The 22,117-nt window shown below is 45.4% G+C and overlaps 2 protein-coding genes across 3 annotated transcripts in view; one reads left to right on the top strand and one right to left on the bottom strand.

Moving 5' to 3' along the window:
• The first annotated feature begins 659 nt into the window (after positions 1 to 659).
• Positions 660 to 17,115, top strand: AKIRIN2 (akirin 2). Its single transcript, XM_048937871.1, has 5 exons — positions 660 to 984; positions 11,580 to 11,723; positions 12,242 to 12,391; positions 16,055 to 16,126; positions 16,433 to 17,115. Exons 1-5 carry the CDS (start codon positions 786 to 788, stop codon positions 16,441 to 16,443), a joined length of 576 nt encoding a protein of 191 aa, XP_048793828.1. The 5' UTR covers positions 660 to 785; the 3' UTR covers positions 16,444 to 17,115.
• Positions 17,116 to 17,237: 122 nt separating this feature from the next.
• The window catches only part of ORC3 (origin recognition complex subunit 3), a 42,620-nt gene continuing 37,740 nt past the window's right edge, over positions 17,238 to 22,117 (bottom strand). For both annotated transcript variants that reach the window (XM_048937863.1, XM_048937864.1), the window contains exon 20: positions 17,238 to 21,656. In XM_048937863.1, the coding sequence (XP_048793820.1) occupies positions 21,551 to 21,656 (106 nt within the window). In that variant the 3' untranslated portion in view covers positions 17,238 to 21,550. The remainder of the gene's footprint in view (positions 21,657 to 22,117) is intronic.

Below are 22,117 nucleotides of genomic sequence, written 5' to 3'. Positions count from 1 at the left end.
CGTCTTCCTGTCCCTCGGCGTGCGCCCATCACCTTTAGAGAACCCCCACCTCTCCCCCAGGGGCCCCGAACCCCGCAGGCGCCACCACCTCGCCGCCACCCACAACCGCCCTCCAACACACCCCACCGCCGCTGCCGAGGGGGGATTTAAATCAGAACCCGGAAGTCGGGCCGGGTGGCGCGAGGCACGCCGGGATTTGTAGTCGCACCGCCCCCAGCGGGCAGCCCTCCGCCGACCAGCGAGGAGGGGGCGGGGAAACCACAATTCCCCAGAGCCTCCGCGGCCGCCGCCGCCTCAGGTGCGCAGGCGCTGTGTGGGGGGCTGGTTTTTGAATCCGCGGCGTTGTTATTGACGCCATATTGCTGGTGTGGGAGTCACAGAGGGGAGCGCCGCCGCCGCCGCCACTCGGGCCCCGCCGCCATCGCTCGTCATCGGCGGCCGCGAGCCGGGTAACCGGGCCCAGCTCCGCACCTCTCGGCCCAACGCCCGCCCCGCGACCCTCCGCGGGCGGAATCGGCCCCGCCGGAGCGCGGGTTACGGCAGGACGGGCGATAAGAGGGGATCCGGCCGGCCGAGCCGCCGGGGGCTGGGGCCGCGGCCGCTCCCTTGAGAGAGGCCGATAGGGAGGCGACGGAGGCCCTGACGCAGCGGCCCCCTCCTTCCCCTGCTTCCCTCCCTCCCACCCTAGATAGCGAGGAAGGCGCCTCCGGGCAGGGCCGCTCGCCTCCGTCTCCCCGTCCCCTCTCTCCGAGCCCCGCTCCCCGGCCCGGCCGCCGCCCGGCGCCATGGCGTGCGGCGCCACTTTGAAAAGGACTCTGGATTTCGACCCGCTGCTCAGCCCGGCGTCCCCGAAGCGGAGGCGATGTGCGCCATTGTCAGCCCCGGCCTCGGCCGCCGCCTCCTCTTCCTCCTTCGCCTCCCCGCAGAAATACCTGCGCATGGAGCCCTCGCCCTTCGGAGAGGTGTCCTCCCGGCTCACCACAGGTGATTGGGGGGGGGAACCCGGGGGCTGCGGGCAGGGCGTAGGGGAGGAGGGGGTCCCGCGGCCCTCCCCCCACCCAACCCGGCCGCTTTACGTCGGCTCGGCGGTTGGCGACGGCGGAGGCCGGGGCCGGCCCCGCTCGGCTTGGCAGCGTCGCGGCGGAGACACAATGGAAATGGCCGTTTGCGGCAGGAGAGGGGGAGGAGGGACGGGGAGGAAGGGGGGCGGGTAGCGCCGCTGCGGGCGGCCGGCTCTGGGAGAGAGGGGTCGGGGCGGGGGGGCTGCGGAGAGGGACCGAGCAGGGGAGGGGGTGCGGGGGGAGCTGGGCGGTGAGGTCGGGCGGCGGGCACGGAGGGGTTCCTTCTTTTATTTTTTTCTCGTTTTTCCTTTTTTTTTTTTTTTTTTTTTTTTCCGTCTTCTTCCCACCCCCCTCTTCCCCGGTGCTGGGAGAGCCGCAGGGCCGAGCCCGGTTGCGGAAATGCCCGGCGGGGTGGGGACCCGCTCGGAGCCCCCCTGCTCTCGGGGGTGGGAGCGACGGACTCGGGGGGCCACCGCCCCCCGCCCAGACGTTGTGGGGTGGGGGTGGGGGGGACGACAAGGGGGAGTGGAAGGGAGGGAAGCGGGGAGGGCGGCCCGTCATCAATCACCCGCAAAACGCCGCCGGGAAAGGCCCGAGCGGATAAAACAAAGGGGCGATCCCGTGTGCCGGCCTTTAATGCGCGTCGCCGCCCCGAACGTGACCCATTCTGCGGCATCCTTCAAGTTTCGGGTGGAAAAAAGCGAGCGATGAAAGCGGTTGAGTGCGAGCGTGAGCTGCCTCTAGGGCAGATAAAATGAGAGCGAGCCGTCTCGCCTCGGAGACGTTGGGCGAGAATGGTGCCCGTGCTCTTAACGTGCGAGGAGAGGTGGTTCAGCCGGTGGCCCTGAGCGCCGCGGGTCGGCTCAGCTCGTGGTGGTACCGTTGGGCACGAAGAGAAGAAAGAACGAATGTTGGCTGGGCGTGCAGGTTTGCAGGGCAGTTGGACTAGATGGTCCTCGGAAGTCCCTTCCAACTAAGGGTTGTGTGGTTTTGTGACCGATTGTCCCTTCGTACGGTTACTCCAGTGGGCAGCTTCCAGTAACGCACTCACTTTGTGCTTGCAGCCAGTAGTGATGGCAGCGATGAGGTATTAGATCTGTGTCCTTTGTGTGCAGGAAGGAGCCCTCTGTAATTGTCATAGCTCAGCTTTTTGCACTGCTGCCTTCCATGCAGAAGTTTGCCCCAGAAAAACCACTGGCGTTGACCAAGCAGATGACCACTGTGCTTTCAGGCTGCCATCCACGTAGGGGGAATTCCTTTTTTCAGTATTCCTGCTTCATGAAACTACACTGTACAGTAGGACACTTTTTTTTTTTTTTCCTTCGGATTTTATTCAGATATTAACAAAAAACCCAAAAAGCCAAAGGAAAAGCTCTGAGGGAGGGGAGTGTACGGAGGGCATACAAAGTACTCGCACTTGGCATGGATGCCTTGCTATTTTTTTGAACCTCTAGGAAAAGATCTCGAATGAGTCAGCGGTCTGCAATGAGCGCTGTGCACTCCCCAGTACAGTAAGGCTTTATATGCATGCTGAGATAGGTCTTCAAAACCGGAATTCATTTGATTCTTTCTAGAAGATGTGTGGCTTCATTGCAGTGATTTATTTTGGTTTGTTCCTCTGGGGTTTGAAGAGCTGAGATTATGAATATTTAATAGAAATATCATCTGGCAAGTGCATGTGTATTGCTGGAAGGAGATGAATCAATAAAATTTTCTGCAGAGATGATTACTATGGCAGTATTTGAGGTTATACCTGAATTCCTGTCGTACTGTTAGTGATTGTGGCTCTTAAGAATAGAGATGTCACTGAAGTTGAGTGGATCCAGGCCTCATCTCTTGATAAAATCAGAGGTGGGGGCTGTAATCTTTGTGGGAAGGTGGTTCTGTACCGGTGAGGGTGTTTTGTGTGAGCCGTGGTACAATAAAAGGAAAAGTGATTCAAAATGTCTGTGAGCACACTGAGTGCTCCTGAGCAAGGCTCAGTGTGTCTGCAAGTTGTGCACATTTACATGGCCCTTGTGTAAAAGCTCCCTCTGTTTTCTGTTCCAAGCAAAAGAAATTACACAGCGAGAGTGCTAATGTCAGTGTGAAGGAGCTTGCTTACTTTTTCCTTTCAGTTGAATTTAGGGGGATTGTGGCATGTTGAAATGAAATGAAATATACCCAGTGAACAAAATAGAGCTTTTAAAGGGGCCATTTGAAACATTCTGTGGGATTTGCCCCATCTAATTTTGTAAATGCCTATCTGACCTAATAATTTGTGGGATTCTGGATAGTCTTGTGGAACAAATGGATGGCTTATTGTACAGCTCTGACTGAGAACAAGGCAAAGAGTACTTGAAAAGTATTCACTGCTCTCCATTGACCATAAAAAGGTGGTGAAGCACTGGAATAGGTTGCCCAAGGAGGTTGTGGATGCCCCATCCCTGGAGGCGTTCAAGGCTGGATGTGGCTCTGGGCAGCCTGGTCTGGTGGTTGGTGACCCTGCACATAGCAGGGAGGTTGAAACTAGATGATCAGTTTGGTCCTTTTCAACCCAGGCCATTCTATTGATTCCTGATGCGGATGTGTACTTTTGGGTTGGATAAATCTTGCCCTCTCTCTGAGGAGAATTCCAGTCAGATTTTACAAGTCTTCCCAGCTGAGTCACTGTTTGGTTCTTTTTTTTTTTTTTTTCCTGTATTGAGAAATGCACAACAATAGCCAGAGTTCACTCCAGTTAGAGTTTTCTCAGGCTCTTCCTGTAATGCTCACAATTCCAGTACTTAAGAAGTATCTGAATTTGATTTAATGAAATTACTTTGATATGAAACCTAATGCCGGTACTTTAACTTCATGAAAAAGGTTTTTTTCTACCTGGTGCTGTTTAACTCACCCAGCAGAAAATACATCAGCACCAGAACTTAGCGCATGGTTAATCATTTCAAACACGGATTATCTGGAAGCAGAATCTGAACTGCTGGAGGGAGGTGCAGAGAGCGAAGAACACAGTGTGGCAGTCAGATGAGAAAACAGCTGTCTCTACAGAGTGGTCATAGACAAATAAACGACACGTTTGTTTGAGAGGCAAGGCTTATTCAAGATGAAACTTATATCTCACAAGAGTGCTTTAATATTCTGTGGTTATTTGAACAGCTGTTAGGTCACTTCCAGTTTCTCAATGAATTTGGCAGCCAAACTGTAATTGTGGCCAGCCGTCTATATTTTCTGTGGAGTTGACCTTCCAATTACTTGAGCATACTCTGTGAGTGCGTTTGGTAATTCTGGATACTGTTGTTTGCATCTAGAGTTACCTGCTTAAAAGCACATTCATGTAGGACACAACTGCCTGATGTAAGATGGCTCTGAGCAGTTTCCTACTGCTGGGACGGTACCTCAGTTCTGCTTGGTTGTCAGTTCTTGCTTGTGGTGGGCCTGATCTGTGCGTTCCGAATGGCTCTGTTGGTTAGAGCCCTGCAACTGATGATGGGTGGAATGACAGAGATGGGAAGGTAGTTAGAAACATCTGCAAGTCACCAGGCACATGCTGTGCTGTAGCTGAAATATGGCCCAGTGGGTGGACTGTGTGAGAAGGGGCTGGAGAGCTGCATGGCTGGGTCATGTGCTATGCGTGTTCCCTTTCCTCAGCGGTCCTCAGGATGCTGTCTTGTTTTTTAAGCTGTTACATACATTTTTGAGTCTGCGAGGAAGAAGTGGCAGTATTTCTTGTATTCTGTGTTGGATGAATTTTGCATTCTCTGCTGGAGAACCATTACTCGCAGTTTTACCTTGATGAAAGGTCACGTTTTGGGCTAGAGAATGTGGAATGTACTGCACTCAAGTCGTTTGCTTAATTCAAGGGCACGTTAGTGCTAGAAGCCCACGTGTCTGAATGCTTGAGGCTGAGGTCCCAGCGGGAGGTGCAGTCCAAAAAGCCAACTGGTGAGGGTCGAGGGGGGGTGGTGTTGGCAGGATCCTTGGCTGGGGCTCAGTAACTGAGAAAACAAACGCAATGGGTAGCTTTCTTCCACACTGCTATTTCAGAATCAGAGGATAAGCTGCAGCTAGAACTTAGCAGAATCCAAAAGAATGTAGTATTAAAAAACAGTTTGTGAAATCCCTTAAAAATCCCCAAGCAAACTGTGCAGTTCTTCTCTCCATCAGAAACATTGGTGTACTCAGACATTCCCCCAGTGGTGTCGCAAACCAGAAATGGCAGTGGGTGGGGTTATGGAGAGCAGCTTCACCTCGGGTCACTGGTTGGGATCCAAGCAGGGATAATGTCGGAAATCAGACGGCGTATGGAAACTATTGAATTGATGTGCTTGTTGGTAATGGGTGTGCACAATTGGTGTTTGCTGCTTCAGTGGCAGTCTGATGGCTAATGGCTGTAGTCAAGAGATGGCAGACAGAGTTGGTTGTGAGACGCCGTCTTGTGAGAGATGAATAAGCAGGAAACAGTTTAATTTCTTTAATATATGCCCTTTCCTTTCACAGAGTAATCTGAAAAATTGGGTCTAATTACCAAAAATGTTAAAAGTTATGCAAGAAAATGACTTTGACCTTTCTGAGTAGGAAGAGCTGCAAGCCTTCCCCATAGGCTGTCCTCCTGTGACCTTTCGGTTGTCCTCTTGAGCAAACAGAGAGCCGCGTCTCTCCGCAAGCTCTGCTCGGGCTGCAGCCAAGGCCAGCTCTGCATTTCCAGTGTACAAACGCAGTGGGTTTGGAATGCGTTGGTACCACCGCATCTCCTTCTGCCTAATTTCTGTTTTGTTAACTTTTATTGGCGTGGGTATTTATTGCTAAATTGCTTTGGCGCGATGCCAGGCTTCTTATTGTGCTCCAGTATGGCAGAAATCATTAGGATTTTAAAAACAAAACATTCCCACCCCTTTAAAAAAAAATAGAACAAAAACCAGAAAAAGCGCGTAATGACGGCATCTGGATGCGATAATTTAATCTGTATGAGAAGTTTCTGTATAGATTCCTGTGGCGACTATAAATGTTAAATGCCTTTGGTCTTCGGTGTCATAAAATATCGAAGCAAATTTTTTGTTTCAGTGGCAAGTCTGATAGATGCACTGCGCCGTTTTTTTGTGTGTGAAGAGAAAGATCTAATTGCTGTATCTAATACATTTTGCGTCGCTTGATTTATTTTTCATCGCTCAACCCCTTGATCGGGAGCGCTGGGGTTTCCTGAAAGAACACGTTTGCGGGATGAGCTAATGCGTGCGTGAGCATCGGGCATGTCGTGGGAGAAGCAGAACCTTCAAGTAATTGAATCTCCTGAGGTAGCCCATTCTGGGCTGCAGGATCCGTGACGAGTGCTTCTGGAGCTGCAGGCACTGCTGCCAAGTGTCAGCACTGTACCCTTCCTGCTTTCTGTCTTAGAGCCTGCTCCTCTGAGATGAGCATGCTTTCCAAAAGCATACGTTCTGTTACTGAAGTCTAACACGGCGTGCCTAATTAAGAAACTTAACTGGAGCAATCGATGCCTGTGACCAAAGCAAGAAGAGGAATATGTGGACCGTTTTAATTTGTCTTGTGTCTGTGGAGTCCCTGTTTATGTAGATAAAAAGCCAAAAACAACAACTGGGGAATATTGTTAATCCATTGCATTGCTGCAGTGCTGTCCTGTCCAGAGGAGACGCTAGCACCCTAACATTGATTTTGTGTGTCTGGAGAGATCCAAATTTGGATTGTGGTAACATCTTCAACCAAATGTCGAGTAAGGGTGAAAAGCCTGGACTAGAGCAGTGGAACAGATTGGCCTCAAAAGGAGCTAGGAGCCATTGAGATGCGTGCTGCTGGCATCAGGAGAGCACTGCATTGATTCACTTAGACAAAATCTCAGGCGTGGCTGAGGTTTGAATGCATATGTTGAATGGTGACATTGCAAACTGAAACCTGAACTGTAGCTTCCATTTCAGGCCAGGAAAAAGTGCTACTCTGATTTCAGCCTATTGAGTCACCTTCCTACTTGTTTTGCCAATGTTTCCTTCAGCTAAATGGGAGAAGTCGGGAACTGAGATGTGAAATTGCTAGCTTGAAAATCAAGCCAAAAAGAAAAATCCTTCAGGGGAAACAATTGGCATCTTCGTGGTTGATAAGAGGTTATTAAAATGGAGAAAATAATTGCTTGCCTTGTTACCTTTTCAGATGGAACGACTGTTGCCCTTGTACGTAATTTCTAGGCAATTACAGGTCAGGATGGAGTAATTAGATGACAGAATGATGAAAAAGAATAATTTCTTGTCTCTTATCGTGAGTTGAAGGAAGTAGGCATCACTCCTTGGAAGTAAACATTTGGCTTTGTAATGCATTAGCGTGACATATCATATTGCAGGTGCCAAGCTTGAATTCTGGTTTGCCCCTTCAGGTTCCATTCTCTTGGTTGTGAAAGCAGCATGAAGTGTGTAATTCTGCTTCCCTCATCATCTCAGATTCAGAAGGAGGACTGGGGTGAATGCTGTCCTTGCTTGATTGCAGCGTTAAATGAACAAATATATTTAATGTCATGATCTTAGTATACAGCACTCTAGATGAAAAACCTTCCATGCATGTCATTGTGTTCAGATCTATTTGGCTGACTCCCCCTCGTGCTGACAGCAGCCCCCTTTTTTATTCTTTACACTGGCCTGGAACCTGGCCCTTTTAAATAAGGATGGAGAAGGGGACACGTAGCACATAGCCTGTGCCCAGCACCAATGGTCACTTCTGAATCGGAAATGTCACCTGAGAAGTCCTCATGCATTGCAGCGTGGTGGCAGTGTGGGTTTTTCCTGCCGCTGCCCCAGATGGAGCAGGCCCAGTTCTCATGCTCAGCACCTCAGCCCAGTGTTTCCTGGCAGGCAGCTGTGTGCCTCCTGATGTATCTACAGCCAATGGGATGGGAAGTTAAAATGGAACAGAGGGTAGGCTGCAGAGAAAGATAGTTGTGTGGAACACACCACCTCTTATCATCGTACGTAAGATTGCTGCCTGAAGGACAGTGTCTGCTTGAACTTTGGCACCAGTGAAGATGGCAGCGAGTCCAATTTAAAATAGCTAACAAATTCTGATGTATGTCATCCGTGTTCTCGCTTCAGCTTTATAGTCTTAGAGAGGCTTAGTTAATTTGAGTTTTCTGTAGTGAGTACACCTCCAGATTCTAGATTTTAATGTATGAAGTAATTCATTAAATGAAATAACTCAAAAAAGGCAGCTTGGGCCTCCTTATTTAAGGAACACGAAAGGAACATGTCCTGTGTCTGACACCAGGTAAACGACCGTTTTAATTCAGTCATCAACTGCAGAGAGAACGGCTAGAGTGAATTGAAAGTGAAGGAAATTAAGAACCAACTTGAAAAGGCAAGAAAGCTTTTTGGAAGCAGAAGCATTAGTAAAAATAAGGAATGTGAATAAATGTGTGTTGCCTGTATTCCTTCAGTGAATTTGGATGCACTCCAGCTGTTTTATGCTTTCCTGAAAATTATACAGTAAGTGCATCCCTTAATAATTAAGTGAAATGTTTTTACAAAGAGATGCCATTCAAATGAAATCCAGATCGATTTAATCAGGCGTTGGTTCAGTGACATCAAATTATCATTCAGGCTTGCATTTAAAACCAATTGTGAAGGCAAGTGGTAGGTTTTATGTCATTATACATCAACGAAAATAGACCTACTCAGTCTTCGGTGCTGCCTGCTTGATTTCAGATATTCCAAGTCCAGTTATTCACGTGCAGAGTTGTTGAATAGTTTGGTGCTGTGTTAAACGAGCGGGTTTCACTTACTAATCTTCATTTTATGAGTGGAGGGCATTAGGTGAATCACTGCCATTGGCACAGCCAGCTTGCGTGCTGCTGGCAGTGCAGTGCCAAGCACCCACCTGTGGGCCAGTTCTGTGCGCTCACCACTGCTGCTTCACATCTCCTGAATCCGTCTGTATGTAGGAATTCTGTTAGCCGGCACAGGATAACTGTGTGCCCAAGTCTTCTGGCGGGACTTCGGGTTCCAGGCTTTTTTCTGTCGTCTTTTTCTTACCTGGTGGCTGTTTGCAGTGTAGACAAGCATGCTGCTGTCATTTCTGCTCTGCTGAGTTTAAGTTGCAGAGCTTTCCCTGAAGGTAGTGTTGCTGTGCAGGCTGTCAAAGGAGCTTTTACTGGGAGGTGATGTTGCAGTAGATCTGTCCACAGCTTTTTTCCTACGATTTATGATTGTCAGAGCAATACTAGAAGATGGCAAATTAGAAGTAGATGAAGCTACTGTAATATTGATATATTTGTGTATTCCTTGGTGCATGGAACTTTACTTTTTGTTCCAGCTGTACTGTTTGTTCCCAGAGTCAGTGCACGCTTATTTTTTCTCCTTTTATCTTGCTCGTGCTCCTTCTGATCTGGTTGGGTTTTATACATTCTCTCTGAGTATTTTCTGTGTAATTTGCAGACATGGTGAGGGCTGGAAGAAACCTGGCTGATGGCTTTTTGTTTAAAACCGTTGATTGGAGTCTGTTTAGATTTTTTTCTTAACATTTTTGGAGGTTAATCTGGTTTGAAAATATTTCTACGTATATAATACTAAAGAGAGCTATAGAGAAGACTTAGCAAAGTTGTTATGCCCCAAATTTGGCTGATATTTTTGCAGTTCATACAGAGTTTGTAAAGCAAAATGTGGCCAAGACCACATAGTTGCAGCGGAGGATCCATGCACAGTTATGTTCACCAGGTAACATAAATACAGTGTGTATCCTTGCAGTCAGGTTTCTTAGAGCATAGATGGTGTTTCTTGTAGCTTTGGGATAGGTGTGACTTTATCAGCTGACTGGGTTCCCACTCAGAGGTGAACAGTGTCCCTGGAGCCGGAACAGCACTTGATTCTGAGGAAGAGGATTGTTTTGCTGCCCTAATGCTGTTGAGTTAAAATGTTGCAATGCCAGCTCCCAACATCTGGTACAGCACCTATGTGACCAGTTCTACCTGGGATTCTGCTTCAGTTCGGGAAGCCTGAGTCTTCAACCTATCTGTGTATTTCCGTACCACAGTGCAGTATAGTTCATAGTCTGTCCTACAACAGTGGGAATCCTCCAGCTTCCACCTTCCTCAATTTCCTTCATTTCCCTACTGTGCTCCTTATGTTATCTGCAGTTGCTGCTTCTTTCAACCAAGTTACTGTAAGGGACAGAACTGTACAAGTGTGTACACAAGGGTGTAGTATGGAAAAGGTATGAATTGCAGAACACTCTTAGTCCAGGAGCAGCATCCAGACAAGCTCCTTGGAGAAAGTGCTGATACTTCTGTTGGCTGGAATTGATTTCCTTGCCTGCAAATGGGAAGCCCCTAGATTGACTCGTGCAATTAAAAAGCAGCCACCACCACTGAACCTCTGAACCAGAAATTGACAAATGTCTGCTTCTGTTTGATCTGGCGCAGGCTTCAGCCACTTACTGAAAGTGCTTTTTGCTGAAGTTAACTTGCTTCATATGGGTGCTTGTTAGGAAATGTTCCAGTGTAGTACCTCAAGAACATTTGGTTCACAAACACTGAAAACTGGTGTAGAAGGTTTCATGGTGTTGCACTGAACAGAAACAGGAAGGAACTGAGTTGGAGCTTTTTGCAACCCTGACACAATCACAGCGGTGTGTGTGCATGTGAGCCTTGAAAGGCCACCTCTGCTGTAAGTCTAGAAGCTGAGTGTTGGGGAAGCAGGCAGTGTAGGGAAATGCGGTTTTGTTTGGTTTGTAAATAGGTTTGAGCATTTAGAAGAATTGTTGTAGAAAGGGAGTCTTTGGAGTTCTCTTTGTTTGAAGGTCTCCTGGAGAAGTAGGGGGGAAGGCATTTTTTCCAAGGGATGTCCATTTTGTGGCTCTGATGTTCCTGAGAGCTTTTTGTTGCATGGAATTTCAGCGAGGAAGTGCCATAGAGTTGATAATGCTGTTGCAGGGCTTGCTGTTTTCCTTGGAATTTCTCATCCCAACAGAGATGAGATTATTAGAAGCACCTGCTGTATTACCCAGTGCTGGTCAAATGCTGACTTGCTTTTTGCCATCCTCTCTTAAAAGAGGCTATTGATCCATCCACAGGGTTCATCTGGATGGATCTGAGGCTGTGAAGTGTTGTGGATGGCATTTGTTTTCTCCTGTTGGTTTCCACTTCTTGGAGGGTTTAAGCAGTAGCTGCTTTATGAACGTTTGGTCAGAATTGTTTCCTTCTCTACTTTGCTGCTTAATTTTTATCTGTGTGTATCATCCAGTTTTTGGTTCCTGCTTTTCAAAATTAGACTGTTGATTGTTGTTAGCAGTAGCCCAGCACTGGCACTTGACCGTAACAAATAATGTATTTTGCTCGTGTGTTTTCTTGTGAAAACGCTCTGGGCTTAGGCTTCTCAGTTAGTTTCATTATTTGCTTTGTGTCCTGGGTGAAATGTTACCATTCTTGGGGGCTTAGGAGTTTAGTTGTTAGCATCTCTTGGTCATCTGCTTTTGATGTTCTCGTGGAAATAAAATTAAGTGAAATGCTGAAATTTAAGTTTAGGTTTAATTCCTTTACTGTTTTTCTTCTAGAACAAATTCTGTACAACATAAAACAGGAGTACAAACGCATGCAGAAGAGGAGACACTTAGAAAATAGCTTCCAGCAGACAGATCCTTGTTGTTCTACTGATGCACAGCCACATGCATTTCTTCTTACTGGACCAGCTTTGCCAGGTAACCAGAGCATTCTGTGTAATTTTGGTGTGCGTTCTCAGATTCTGAGGAAATAATTTTCCCTTGTTGCCGCCTGTATTGTTGCACTTTCTCACCAGCTACGGTTTCTTTTTTGGGGGGGCAATAATAGCATTAATCTGGAAGCTTACCAGGTTTTCTTCTTTCCCTGTCACTGATCTTGTAATAGGCAAGGTTACAAAGCAGCTGTCTTTGCAAAAGTACATTGTGGTTTTAATATAAAATAGAAGCTTGAGTTTGTAAATGGCAACTGTCATTTGTGCTACACTGTGTAATGCTCCTGGTTTTTGAGAGAGATGTCCTCCTTTTACAGCTAAGATTCTCTTTAATTTGAAGTTTTCAAGTGGCTCTTGAAACTCTTGAGAGAAACACAGAAACTCTTCTCCAAATAATTTGTAAAATTCCTTTAGTGTAAAAGGCGTGAGGAAAACAGGTTATAGTACTGGCTCTGAGCTCCTTGCAAGCAGGACTTGGGTTATGCTTCAATATTTCTGTCTTAGGTACTTCATCTGCAGCATCATCACCATTGAAAAAAGAACAGCCTCTGTTTACTCTCAGACAAGTTGGAATGATCTGTGAACGTTTGCTGAAAGAACGTGAAGAGAAAATTCGTGAAGAGTATGAAGAAATTTTGACCACAAAACTTGCAGGTATATTAATAGGTCAAAATAATGTGCTAGCATGAATTCAAAAGCTTTTTTTTTTTCCTTCTCATCTTTGTATTATGCCATGGTGTTTTTGTTTCCCTGAATTAGTCTGATGAAGGAATGAGATTGCATACAGGGCAGATAAAGCTGTGTAGACTCTTTGATAGGATTTTCTGTTCTGCGCTGCTTTGGATAGAAGCTGTGACTCCTGGGTATTACTAATCAATGGAAACAGAGGTTTTATTTCACACAGAACTTTCTCTCGCTGCCGTGTTGGAATTGATCATTTCCTCTTCATTTTTTTTTGCCAGAAAGACTTTCTATTTTACTTCTTTAAGAGCTCTTTGTGAAGGATTTTTTTTTTCCTGCTTGGAAACTGACTTCCTTTTTCTGGAATTTGGCAAGAAGACACAGTACCTAAGACTTCCCTTTCTCTTCCCAGTACTTACATTACACTGCTGCCAGTGGTGTTGGGTAGCTGCTTCAGTGTCAGTAATTTAGCTGCATTTCTGTTCCCCTGTGTTGAATTCTTGCATTTTCTACCAATCAGCCTCGTGTCAGCTTAGCTTTTGGTAAGGATCTTGTAAATGCCAGCACTGTAAAAAGGACTTTTCTTCAGTTGTCAGTGTCTTCTAAGTGCTTTGCTAATGTGTGAGGGCCTAATTTTGGTGTGTTCAGAGGTAGGTGCCTTCACAATATGATGTGGTGTCTAGTGCTTAGTATGATTGTAACGAGCGTTTCAGGACACTCTTTGGCAGTGAGCTTGCTTTTGAATACCTGTTGCCTTTGTGTCCCACCTGAAAACCCATCAGATTAAAGTTAGCAAATCTCTGGATTCAGGAGGCAGCCCTTCTTGGCGTCGCTCCTGCGGAAGGTCACCAGGCTTGTGTCAGACTGCTGGGTTGCACACAGCGGCCTTGTGTCTGCACCTGAGTCTGTGTTCACGTTCTGTGCTTTCTGATCTGCCTCCCTGAAGTCAGTGTTTTTTCAGTATATAACTAGCCCTATATACTTAAGTTTTCTTTGGACCTAATGTTTCATTTCTAGATTTTTCTTTCTCAACCTGATTCAGACTGATTAATTGAAACTAGAGTCTTTTTTTTCTTCTAACTTATGTATGCTAGGAATGGAGTCCTTTCTTACATTCTTAGATGCATTTCATTTAGCAGTGATGATAATAACTAATTGAAGACCAGATAAGCTCATTGATTTGTCTCAGTCTTTGAGTCCAACTTGCAGTTCTTTACAGCAAGAACCTCTGGGATTGTGTGCTCTTGTGTCAGTCTGAAAGGGAACTTCTGGGAAGGAGAACAGCACCTTCTCTCAGGGCCCGAGGGCAGCATACAGTGAGATGAGATTACGTTTATTTCCTTGTAGGGTGATCTCCAGAAGAACTAGTTATTGCATCCCATATATCGTACCAGTAGTGAATTCTTAGTATTACACAGGAGTTTAGAAATAAACTGCCAGAAGAATTGAGCATAATTCCTCCCACAGAAGACCACTTGCATCTTTCTGCTGACAGAAAGTGAGAGTGATTATATCCTTTTCTTAGCTCTGTACAGTGAGGTGATAACTCATTCTTACAGACTAGTGAAATTAATGAAAATGTAGCTGGAAATTGTGTAACGAATACTGACTAGCTTCTTTCAAGTGACTGAGTGGAATTTTTGAATATTTTCTTCATTCCTTTCCTGAATCATTCTTTTCTTGGAGGTAGTTAGCCAGATACTGCCCTTTTTGTTTTCCTCTGCCATGTTCTTTGTGAGCAGAATTGCTTTTCATGTAGTGTGAGTGATGGAATGATGAATGGAAAGGTGAGGTCTCTGTAATGCCCCGATTTCCCCTCCTGTCTCTGTTATTTGAAACCTCTGTTAGTGTAAATTTGGGTTTGCAAAATCCTTTGCAGATTTGAGAACCAGAGGGAAGACCGCAAGGGGCTAAGTGAAACCTCTGCTTGAAAACAGTTCTAGAACCCTCTTGTGAAAAATAGCTCTATTACTGCAGTTCAAGTTATGTATTCATAGTAACAGGGCTTGTATTTGTGGCATTTAGCCATCTTTTGACTTGAAGTAGCTAAAACCTGTCCTAGGGGGTTCCAGTGGTACAAGTATCTTTACAGGTGTTCATTTGAGTTTTCATCAGTTTACTATAGATCACTTTTACCTTTGGATTCCTTAGCTTTCTTTTGCTGAATGCCACAAGAAGGGGTTTTTCATTAAGTGTAGATTCTTAAAATTACCAAAACCAGATTTTTAGCAGAGACGGTGCTACAAAGTGGCTGTGTGTGTGGACTTAAACCTGTAAAGAAGAAAGCTCGTAGGTTTATTTCTGGCCTTTAATACATTCTTTCAGGGAAAGTTCTAGTTGCTGTTGGTTTTGGAAATGGTTTCTGGGCATCGAATCCTTCAATCTGCTCTTTGTGTTATTTTGTTGTTTGGCTACGATCCTCACGTGGCTGCTGAAAAGCCATCAGTCAGAACTGCAGTGAGACAGAGGTGGTGCTTGTGGGCAGAGGGGAACTGGCCGCCACGGTGCTGGGCCCAGTGCTGGGCCCGCTCGCTCAAGGAGGAGCGTCCTCAGATGGCCGGGCTTTGGGCTGCTGCTGCACTGCTTGCTGATTACTGATACGCTGTTTACTTCAAAGGTGAAGCTCCTCCCTGCAAGAGGATGGGGACTTTAATGGGGCAAACCTGTGGGACTAGGAACTGCTCCAAATCTAACTGCATTTTTGGTTGAAGATTGCCTTCTTTGACCTTGCCCTTTTCTCAGAACACCCCACATTGCTGCACATGTATTTTTCCACAAGGGAGGAAGGGGAATGGAGAGGAGCGGCATCTGGTAGATATTACTCTCCTTGTTCAATTTCCTAGTTCTGAAAGGTGATATCCTGCTGATGAGTGCACTATTAATACTGAACAAAATATTGCGAATGTATGGATGTGTGCATAGAAATGATAGTATTTCTGGGAAATAATGCTTAGTTCAAAGCCAGGTAAATACGTTTGATATCTCAGTTCCATTTCAGATCACACAGTGGCTCTTCTCATGAAGTTCAGAGTCAGCTGCATCTCCCTGTTGTGGCTGCTTTTGTGACTAGAATTAGTCAAGCGCTAGCCACTTCGCATCTCAGCTTTTAGTTTGTCTGTGCTTTTGATTTCCTGGCAGAAAGTATTTCTAACTCTGTAGCAAATCCTTTTCCCATACTTCTTTGTTTCCATTTCATTAATTTTTTTACATCTGATAGTGATAGGAGCAGTGAGAAGTTACACTTCCAATGCTAGCACTGACCATAATGCCACGTTTGCTTAACTCCTTTGCCTGTAATAGGCATCTGTGAAATGGGCACATTGAGTTACTTGAAAACATTCTGACTTAGCAGGTACTAGGTATATTGAGATCTTTGTGTGTGCATGTGATGCACTTATCTGGGAGACTACTACTGCTTTTCTGTGGGAAATCCTTTTAATTTAGGGGACGTACTGCAGTGTTGTTCTTTGGGATTGGAGAAGAATGGCAGCTGTGAGCTGTGTGAAGTCACTTGAAGCTACTCCTAGTGGATGTGTGTTTAATTGCTATGATCTGTATGGTATGAAAAGTAGCCTTAAATATTTTTCAGCCCGAGTTAATCTTAACACTCACACTTGTAACGTTTCATGCTTGCAGAACAATACGACGCGTTTGTGAAGTTCACGCATGATCAAATCATGCGACGATATGGAGAACAGCCCGCCAGTTGTGAGTATCGATTTCCTCCGCTTCCTGCAGCAGCGTTAGGTGACTGACCTTGCGGTAGCTTACATGGCTGTTGTTTGATGCTGGGCTTCAGCGAGGCCCCGCGGTACAAATGCTTGACGTTGTCAGTATGGAGAGTCAAGGTTGAAAGGAAGACGTGTGATAGAATGCGGCTCTCGCTTAAAACACGGAGCCGTCTCCCATTCCGTGCTGATTTTCAGAACAGCTTTGGGTGCTGCCATAGCAGATTTGCACAGACCCGGCTCTTGTTAACTGCATTATTAATCCTTGTTTTTTTTCTCTTCGCAGACGTTTCATGAATCACATTTTCTGCATATGTGGGCTGCCCCATCCACCCCGTTTTATTGTTGCAAGCTGTCCCAGTAATGACTTGCAGCAATGCCATATTTTTTCCCCCTGTGAACACAGGTTATTTCAAGCTTTTGTCAGTGGCAACCACTCTTATGCAGCAACTGGTTTTGGAGTGCTCCCTGATGTCAGTACCACCTGGATGTGGACCTTTGCTACCTGTAATAATACCAGTGGCCTCATTTGCTGTATCATTACAATTTGGCTTCTTATGTTAATAAGTTTGAAAAAGTAAAGGATTAAAGCTGATGTTCTAGAAGTTGCCCTTCACTGGTTGTGTAAATAAAAATGTAGAATGACACTTCTGACTGAAGTTAGTGTGGTTTTCATAACTGTGCACTACAACAAAGCTGTAATCACAGTTAAATTAGAATGTAATCCCAGGACAATTTTAAGCAAATAGCCCACAGTACTGCCTGTGAAATAGTGAAGGAGGGCATTTCTGTATTCCATGACTTTTTTGGGGGTTAAGAATGGGTTTATATGATTTCTCATTTTTGTAGTTTTTATTTATTCTCTCAGTCTTTAACAAATGTTTATTGCTGCAATTTTTCAGTGTATCATTGTTTTACTGCCCTTGTAGTACTGGAATTTAGTTGGAAGAATAAAACATTTACTTCTAATCTGTTTGTTTTTAATACGCAGGTGGAACTTTTGCCGTGTATGAATAAACTGAAATCTGAGTGTTTAAATGAAAACTTTATTTACCAGCAGCAGTGGGTGGGTCAGAATTTTTAGACAAGGAAAAAAGTGGATGAAAATGTTACGTAAGCCTTCAGAGGCCGCAAATTGTGTTAGGTTGGATGCGGTCTGTAGTTACGGAGGCATGTTTGTTATACAACTGCCAGTGCTGCTTTAAGCCACTGCCGCTGACTCAACAGCTGTGCTCATCTTCCTTCAGTTCTGAGTGACACATCAAAGGAGATGTGCTCACAGATAGAGCGGCTGCTTGCACCACAAGCTGCAACTACCCAGGTGCTGGGAGAGCTGGAGGTGTGCAATCTCTGTGTGCTGGTCCAGGAGTTTGTTCTTAGATACGCTCAGCTGTTTCCAAACTGCTGTATCAGGGGTGGCTGCCGTTGTCTGTGCGGTTCTGAGTCACTGTAAATGACTGAAATGTTGTTGCTACACGGTGATTCCAGATCTCTGTGCCATGGGTACAAGTATTGCTCATCACATTACTTGGATTATGTTTCTGGGACTCAGGAGCTTTTTTGGAGTAATCTCTTGGTTAAAGTGTTCTCTGCATTCACTTACTGTCAGCCTCTGCTTAAGTGGAAGTCTGTATGCCTCCACTTCAAATTAATGGGGAAAAGTTTTAGTTGAAATGTAATTGTAACTTCAGCTGGTAGATCTACACAGTCGTAGGGTTCTAGAAAAGCCGTGTGACTTGGCTTTTCATGGTGGCTCTTCATGAATTTTATTTCCTTTAGTAGTGACATAGGTGCAGAACTATGCACAAAGCCGCAGTATCTGTTTTCTGCATGCTTTCCCAAAGTCTATTTGACTTTATCTGACCTCTAAAAAGAATATTTTCTTCTTAACTGTATTTCGGAGCGGTCGAGATAAGAACTCTGTTACTTTTGGGTCTTCCATTGCTGAACGTAATGACAGAACTGCTGGGGGCTGTCACTTCTGTTTTCTGCCTTGGGGTTCTCAGCCCCTCCTTACTCCTCAGATCCCCACGTGTTCACCTTGTCCAGACAAGGAAAGCTCCCAGATGGACCACTGCAGAATTCCAGCAGAATGCCATTGCACCTCCTTTATCACCTGTGTTCCAAGGGTCCTCAATCTGGCTTGACAGAAAACAGTACATGCCTGAGAGTTGGTGGTAGAATTAAAATAACAGCTGTTGTGATTGTGTCTCAGCTTATCTTAATTTTCAGGATATTAAGAGCCATTAGAAACAAGAAGTGATGTCATGCTAGCACCCAGTTATTCCTGTGCTGCCCCACGTTCATGCATAGTAAACAGCCTGCTGGCAGATGAATGCCACGCGGGTGCCTGTGCATCACCGCTGCAGTGTGCTTCATCTGCGCCTCTTTGGAAAATAAGGTTGCATTCTTTGAAGTCTTTTTTTTACCTGCTGCTTGGATGGACTCCATTCTGTGAGTTCAGTGATTGATAGCTGATGTGATGACTGTCACACATCAGGCTTGCAATAGCTAGCATGCTCATTGGTGGGAAAATGACTGGCTGCTTTTTTTCTATGGTTATGCGATGGAGTCTGGTGGTGCTTAAAGAACACATCTGCTTTGGCAGCTTTTCAGAGGTGTTGTGGAGGGCTTAGAGATACATTAGAAAGGGGTAAGAGTAACTTTTTTTTTTCTTCCCTATTTCTATTTATCTGCAGTCCAAAAGCAAGGCAAATAGAGGGCAGTTCATTGCAGCTTTGCAGCGTTAAAGATCTTGGTTAACCTGTTTTTAAGATAGTGATGCTTAAAATCTTTCCAGGCAGACTTTGGTTACTGTAAAGTGAGAAAGCAGCATGTACATTGTGTGTTGATTTTTGTCTAGATAAGGAAGCACATAATAAAGATTCTTCAGTGTTTTTCAAAGCTGAAAAGGAAGGGGATGCATGCAGTCCTGTGCTGGTGCTCGAGACCTGCTATGTGGTCTTACACAGCAGGACTGTTACCGCAGTGTGGACAGGAGCTGTGCTGTGAAGGCTCGCTCTGGTCATGAGCTGGTCATTGGGAATGATTGATTTACCTGTGTGATTCCACAGCCGGTTTGTGCTCCCATTGTGGAGCATTGCTCGTGACTTTGCAGAGAAGTAATTCTCAGGTGAAATATGTGAGGATGAATGTTTGGCTTTAGCAGTGGTTTGTCCTGCCTTACTGTTGCAATAGGATCTTTCACTGTTTACCTTCTCAAGTTTCTTGTGTTTGAAATCAGCAAGGAGGCTATCAGGGAACAGCAAAAACCTTCAAATGTTACAGCAGAGAAAAACAGTGAATTCTTCCAACAGTGAACGTTCTGGGTTGAGGTTTCTGCAGTACTGCTGAAAGCTGCGGGCACTGCATACAGTGTCAGCTACGGTGAGCGAGGGTGAGTTCTGAGTATTTACAAGAAATGTAAAAACATTGAGAGAAGACAGATGCATTCTACATGGGCACATCGTGTACTTGTTAAAGATTGCTTCCCTTTATTACTGAATATTTGAGCTCTTTAGGTCTGAAAGTGAGCTGCTGGGGCCCAGTCTAGTGTTTGGCTACATTAGGTGGCAGGTTGCAGGCAGTGTGAGGTGCGCTTGGCTGCACGTCCTGCTGAGCAGTCAGATATTGGGCTGTTCTGCTGCTCACTTCCATTTTTCAAGTGTACTTGCAAGATAAATAGGCCAGGTTGAGAACACAGAATGCTTACATAGCATTCCACAACTACTGAAATTTCCTTTCTGCTTGGAAATTTCACAAGTACAAATGCCACCAGCTTGGGCTCTGGAGTCGATTTGGTGGGAGAGAGGAAATTTCAGTTGCTCTACAAGATCCTAGAAGTTCTTGCTTTGAGTTTTTGTTGAGATGCTTCCGACATTGCAGGATTAGGCATTATAAAGGCTGATAACTCTTCTTGCTCAGCCTTGACACCATTCAGAACATAGTACAGCAGGAAGCATTACTTGTGTCTCTGCAGTTATAAAGACGCAAAAATACATGGCTCCTGTTCTTTCTCAGGATACTTTAACATAACTTCTATCTGCTCCTTGGAAATAGCTTAAGTTCTAGGTTTTTGTGATAGGACTTACCCTGTTCTTGCACAGCTGTATTTTACTCATGTGATTCAAACTTCAGAGCTCTGCTATCGTTCCCAACTACTGTATGAAGGCTGGAGTACAATGCAGCAAAGAGGAAAGCATCAGGATTCCAGTGACAGCTGAATGTCTGCACCCAGTGCAGCACTTACATACCTCTAACCAAAGGAAAGCAGAGGCAGTCAGCTGAGAGTCTGGAAGGTGTTCTTGGTCTTTTGCAATAAGCTGAATAATTACCATTCAGCTTAGCACAGTCTAAATGTTTTTCTAACAGTGCAGCCCTTTGCTGGGTGATGAAGGCTGAGCTGAAGGCTCCAACCATACAGCTGAGCTGCTGCAGGACAATCATGTTTATCATGCATAGCAGACCTTCACCCTGTTCTGGAGGTAAAAGCAGCTTTTCCTTGTTAGTTTGGAAGGGTTTTTCCATGATTGGAAAATGGGACAATGACATCAGCATGAACTCATTTGCTGCCCAAATTTGAGTGCGTAAAGTTAAAGCTTGACATGTAAGACGCGTAGCATAGCTTGTGTGCAGCAGAGAAAAAAGGGGTCACTTGGGCAGTGCCAGGGCTCAGCATCCTGGCTTTCTCACTGCAGGGCCAAGTGCCTTCACAGGATCTGTCCCCAAGGCAGTTACTGGCTGAAGATGCCAGAAGAGCAGTGCTTTAGTGCTCCTAGCCAATAGATGACACAAATTCCCCAACAGCAAATTAGCTAGTGCTGCTCAGCTTCACTGGAACAATGTACAGCTTGCTTCTCTTCGCAGAGAACAAACACCTGCACTGTCATCATTCCATCCCTCCCTCTTCCTTCTGATCAAGTTTTTCAAGGTGCTGTGATGACTTCTGGTTTGAAGGACACGGAGCAGCTGCTGAGGGTGGGAGCTTGGTGTCTTTTTTTTTACTAAACGTGTAGTTCAAGGATCTGGAATGCATTTTATAATGATGATTCAATTACTATCTGATCATGAGCAAGTTAATGCTACTGCTTCATCACTGCTGCAGCTGACACATCCAGTGTTCTCATTTTGGCTTGGTAGCCTGAATTATATCAGTATAGCGTTGACTATCCTACATCAAAGAACATTAAAATGAGTGCAACGCTGCAGTACTTGGATCATGAGCAGTACATTACAGTATGGAGGCAGATGTTTAAAAACAAAATGGTTACTGAAGTTACTCGGAACACAGCTCAGCATTCAGTCATCTCCAACACTGACTCAGTTACACAAAGACTGGTTGAGTGGGAGCACAGCCATTGCACCAGGTTACAAAGAACAGCTTTATTAAGGTTGTGGTGGCACATTAACAGCCTCCCCAGGTCAGCCGTGCCACGTGATCCGTCTTCTGCTTGCTGGGCTTTATGAAGCCCAGGAGTTCCAGTTCAGAAACAGCTCGAATAAAACGAGCGCTGGACACGTCTGTAAAGGAAACTCTTTTTATGGCAGTAATTGACAGGGAAACCATTATGTTACAGAGGGAAAGACTTCTAAGTTACAGCATGAATACAGGACACAAAACATTGTACTGTGCGCTAGAAGTGTTGGAAATGAGGACAGAGCACGGCCAGCCTATGGAAGCACAAATATTCAACCAGTATTTCTTCTTGCCACCTGAATACAATGTGGTAACAAAGGAAGAGTTCCTTTACACGCTGCTAAGAAAAGCATAAAACCTACAAAGATATTAATTCTCTCAGAAGAACGTCCCTTGACAAGAAAATAGGAAGATAAGTAATTATAGATTATTTTGGGGGGTGGTTTCATAAAAGAGCATCAGCTTTTCTTTACTCACTATTCATTATATCCTTACTGCATCATGTCTGACACAGCTATATGACTGTGAGATAAACAGAACTTAGCTTTGTGTTAG

Source organism: Lagopus muta, chromosome 2 (genome assembly GCF_023343835.1).
Source record: "Lagopus muta isolate bLagMut1 chromosome 2, bLagMut1 primary, whole genome shotgun sequence".
NCBI classification, from domain to species: domain Eukaryota; kingdom Metazoa; phylum Chordata; class Aves; order Galliformes; family Phasianidae; genus Lagopus; species Lagopus muta.
This window is presented reverse-complemented; position numbering and strand designations above follow the sequence as displayed.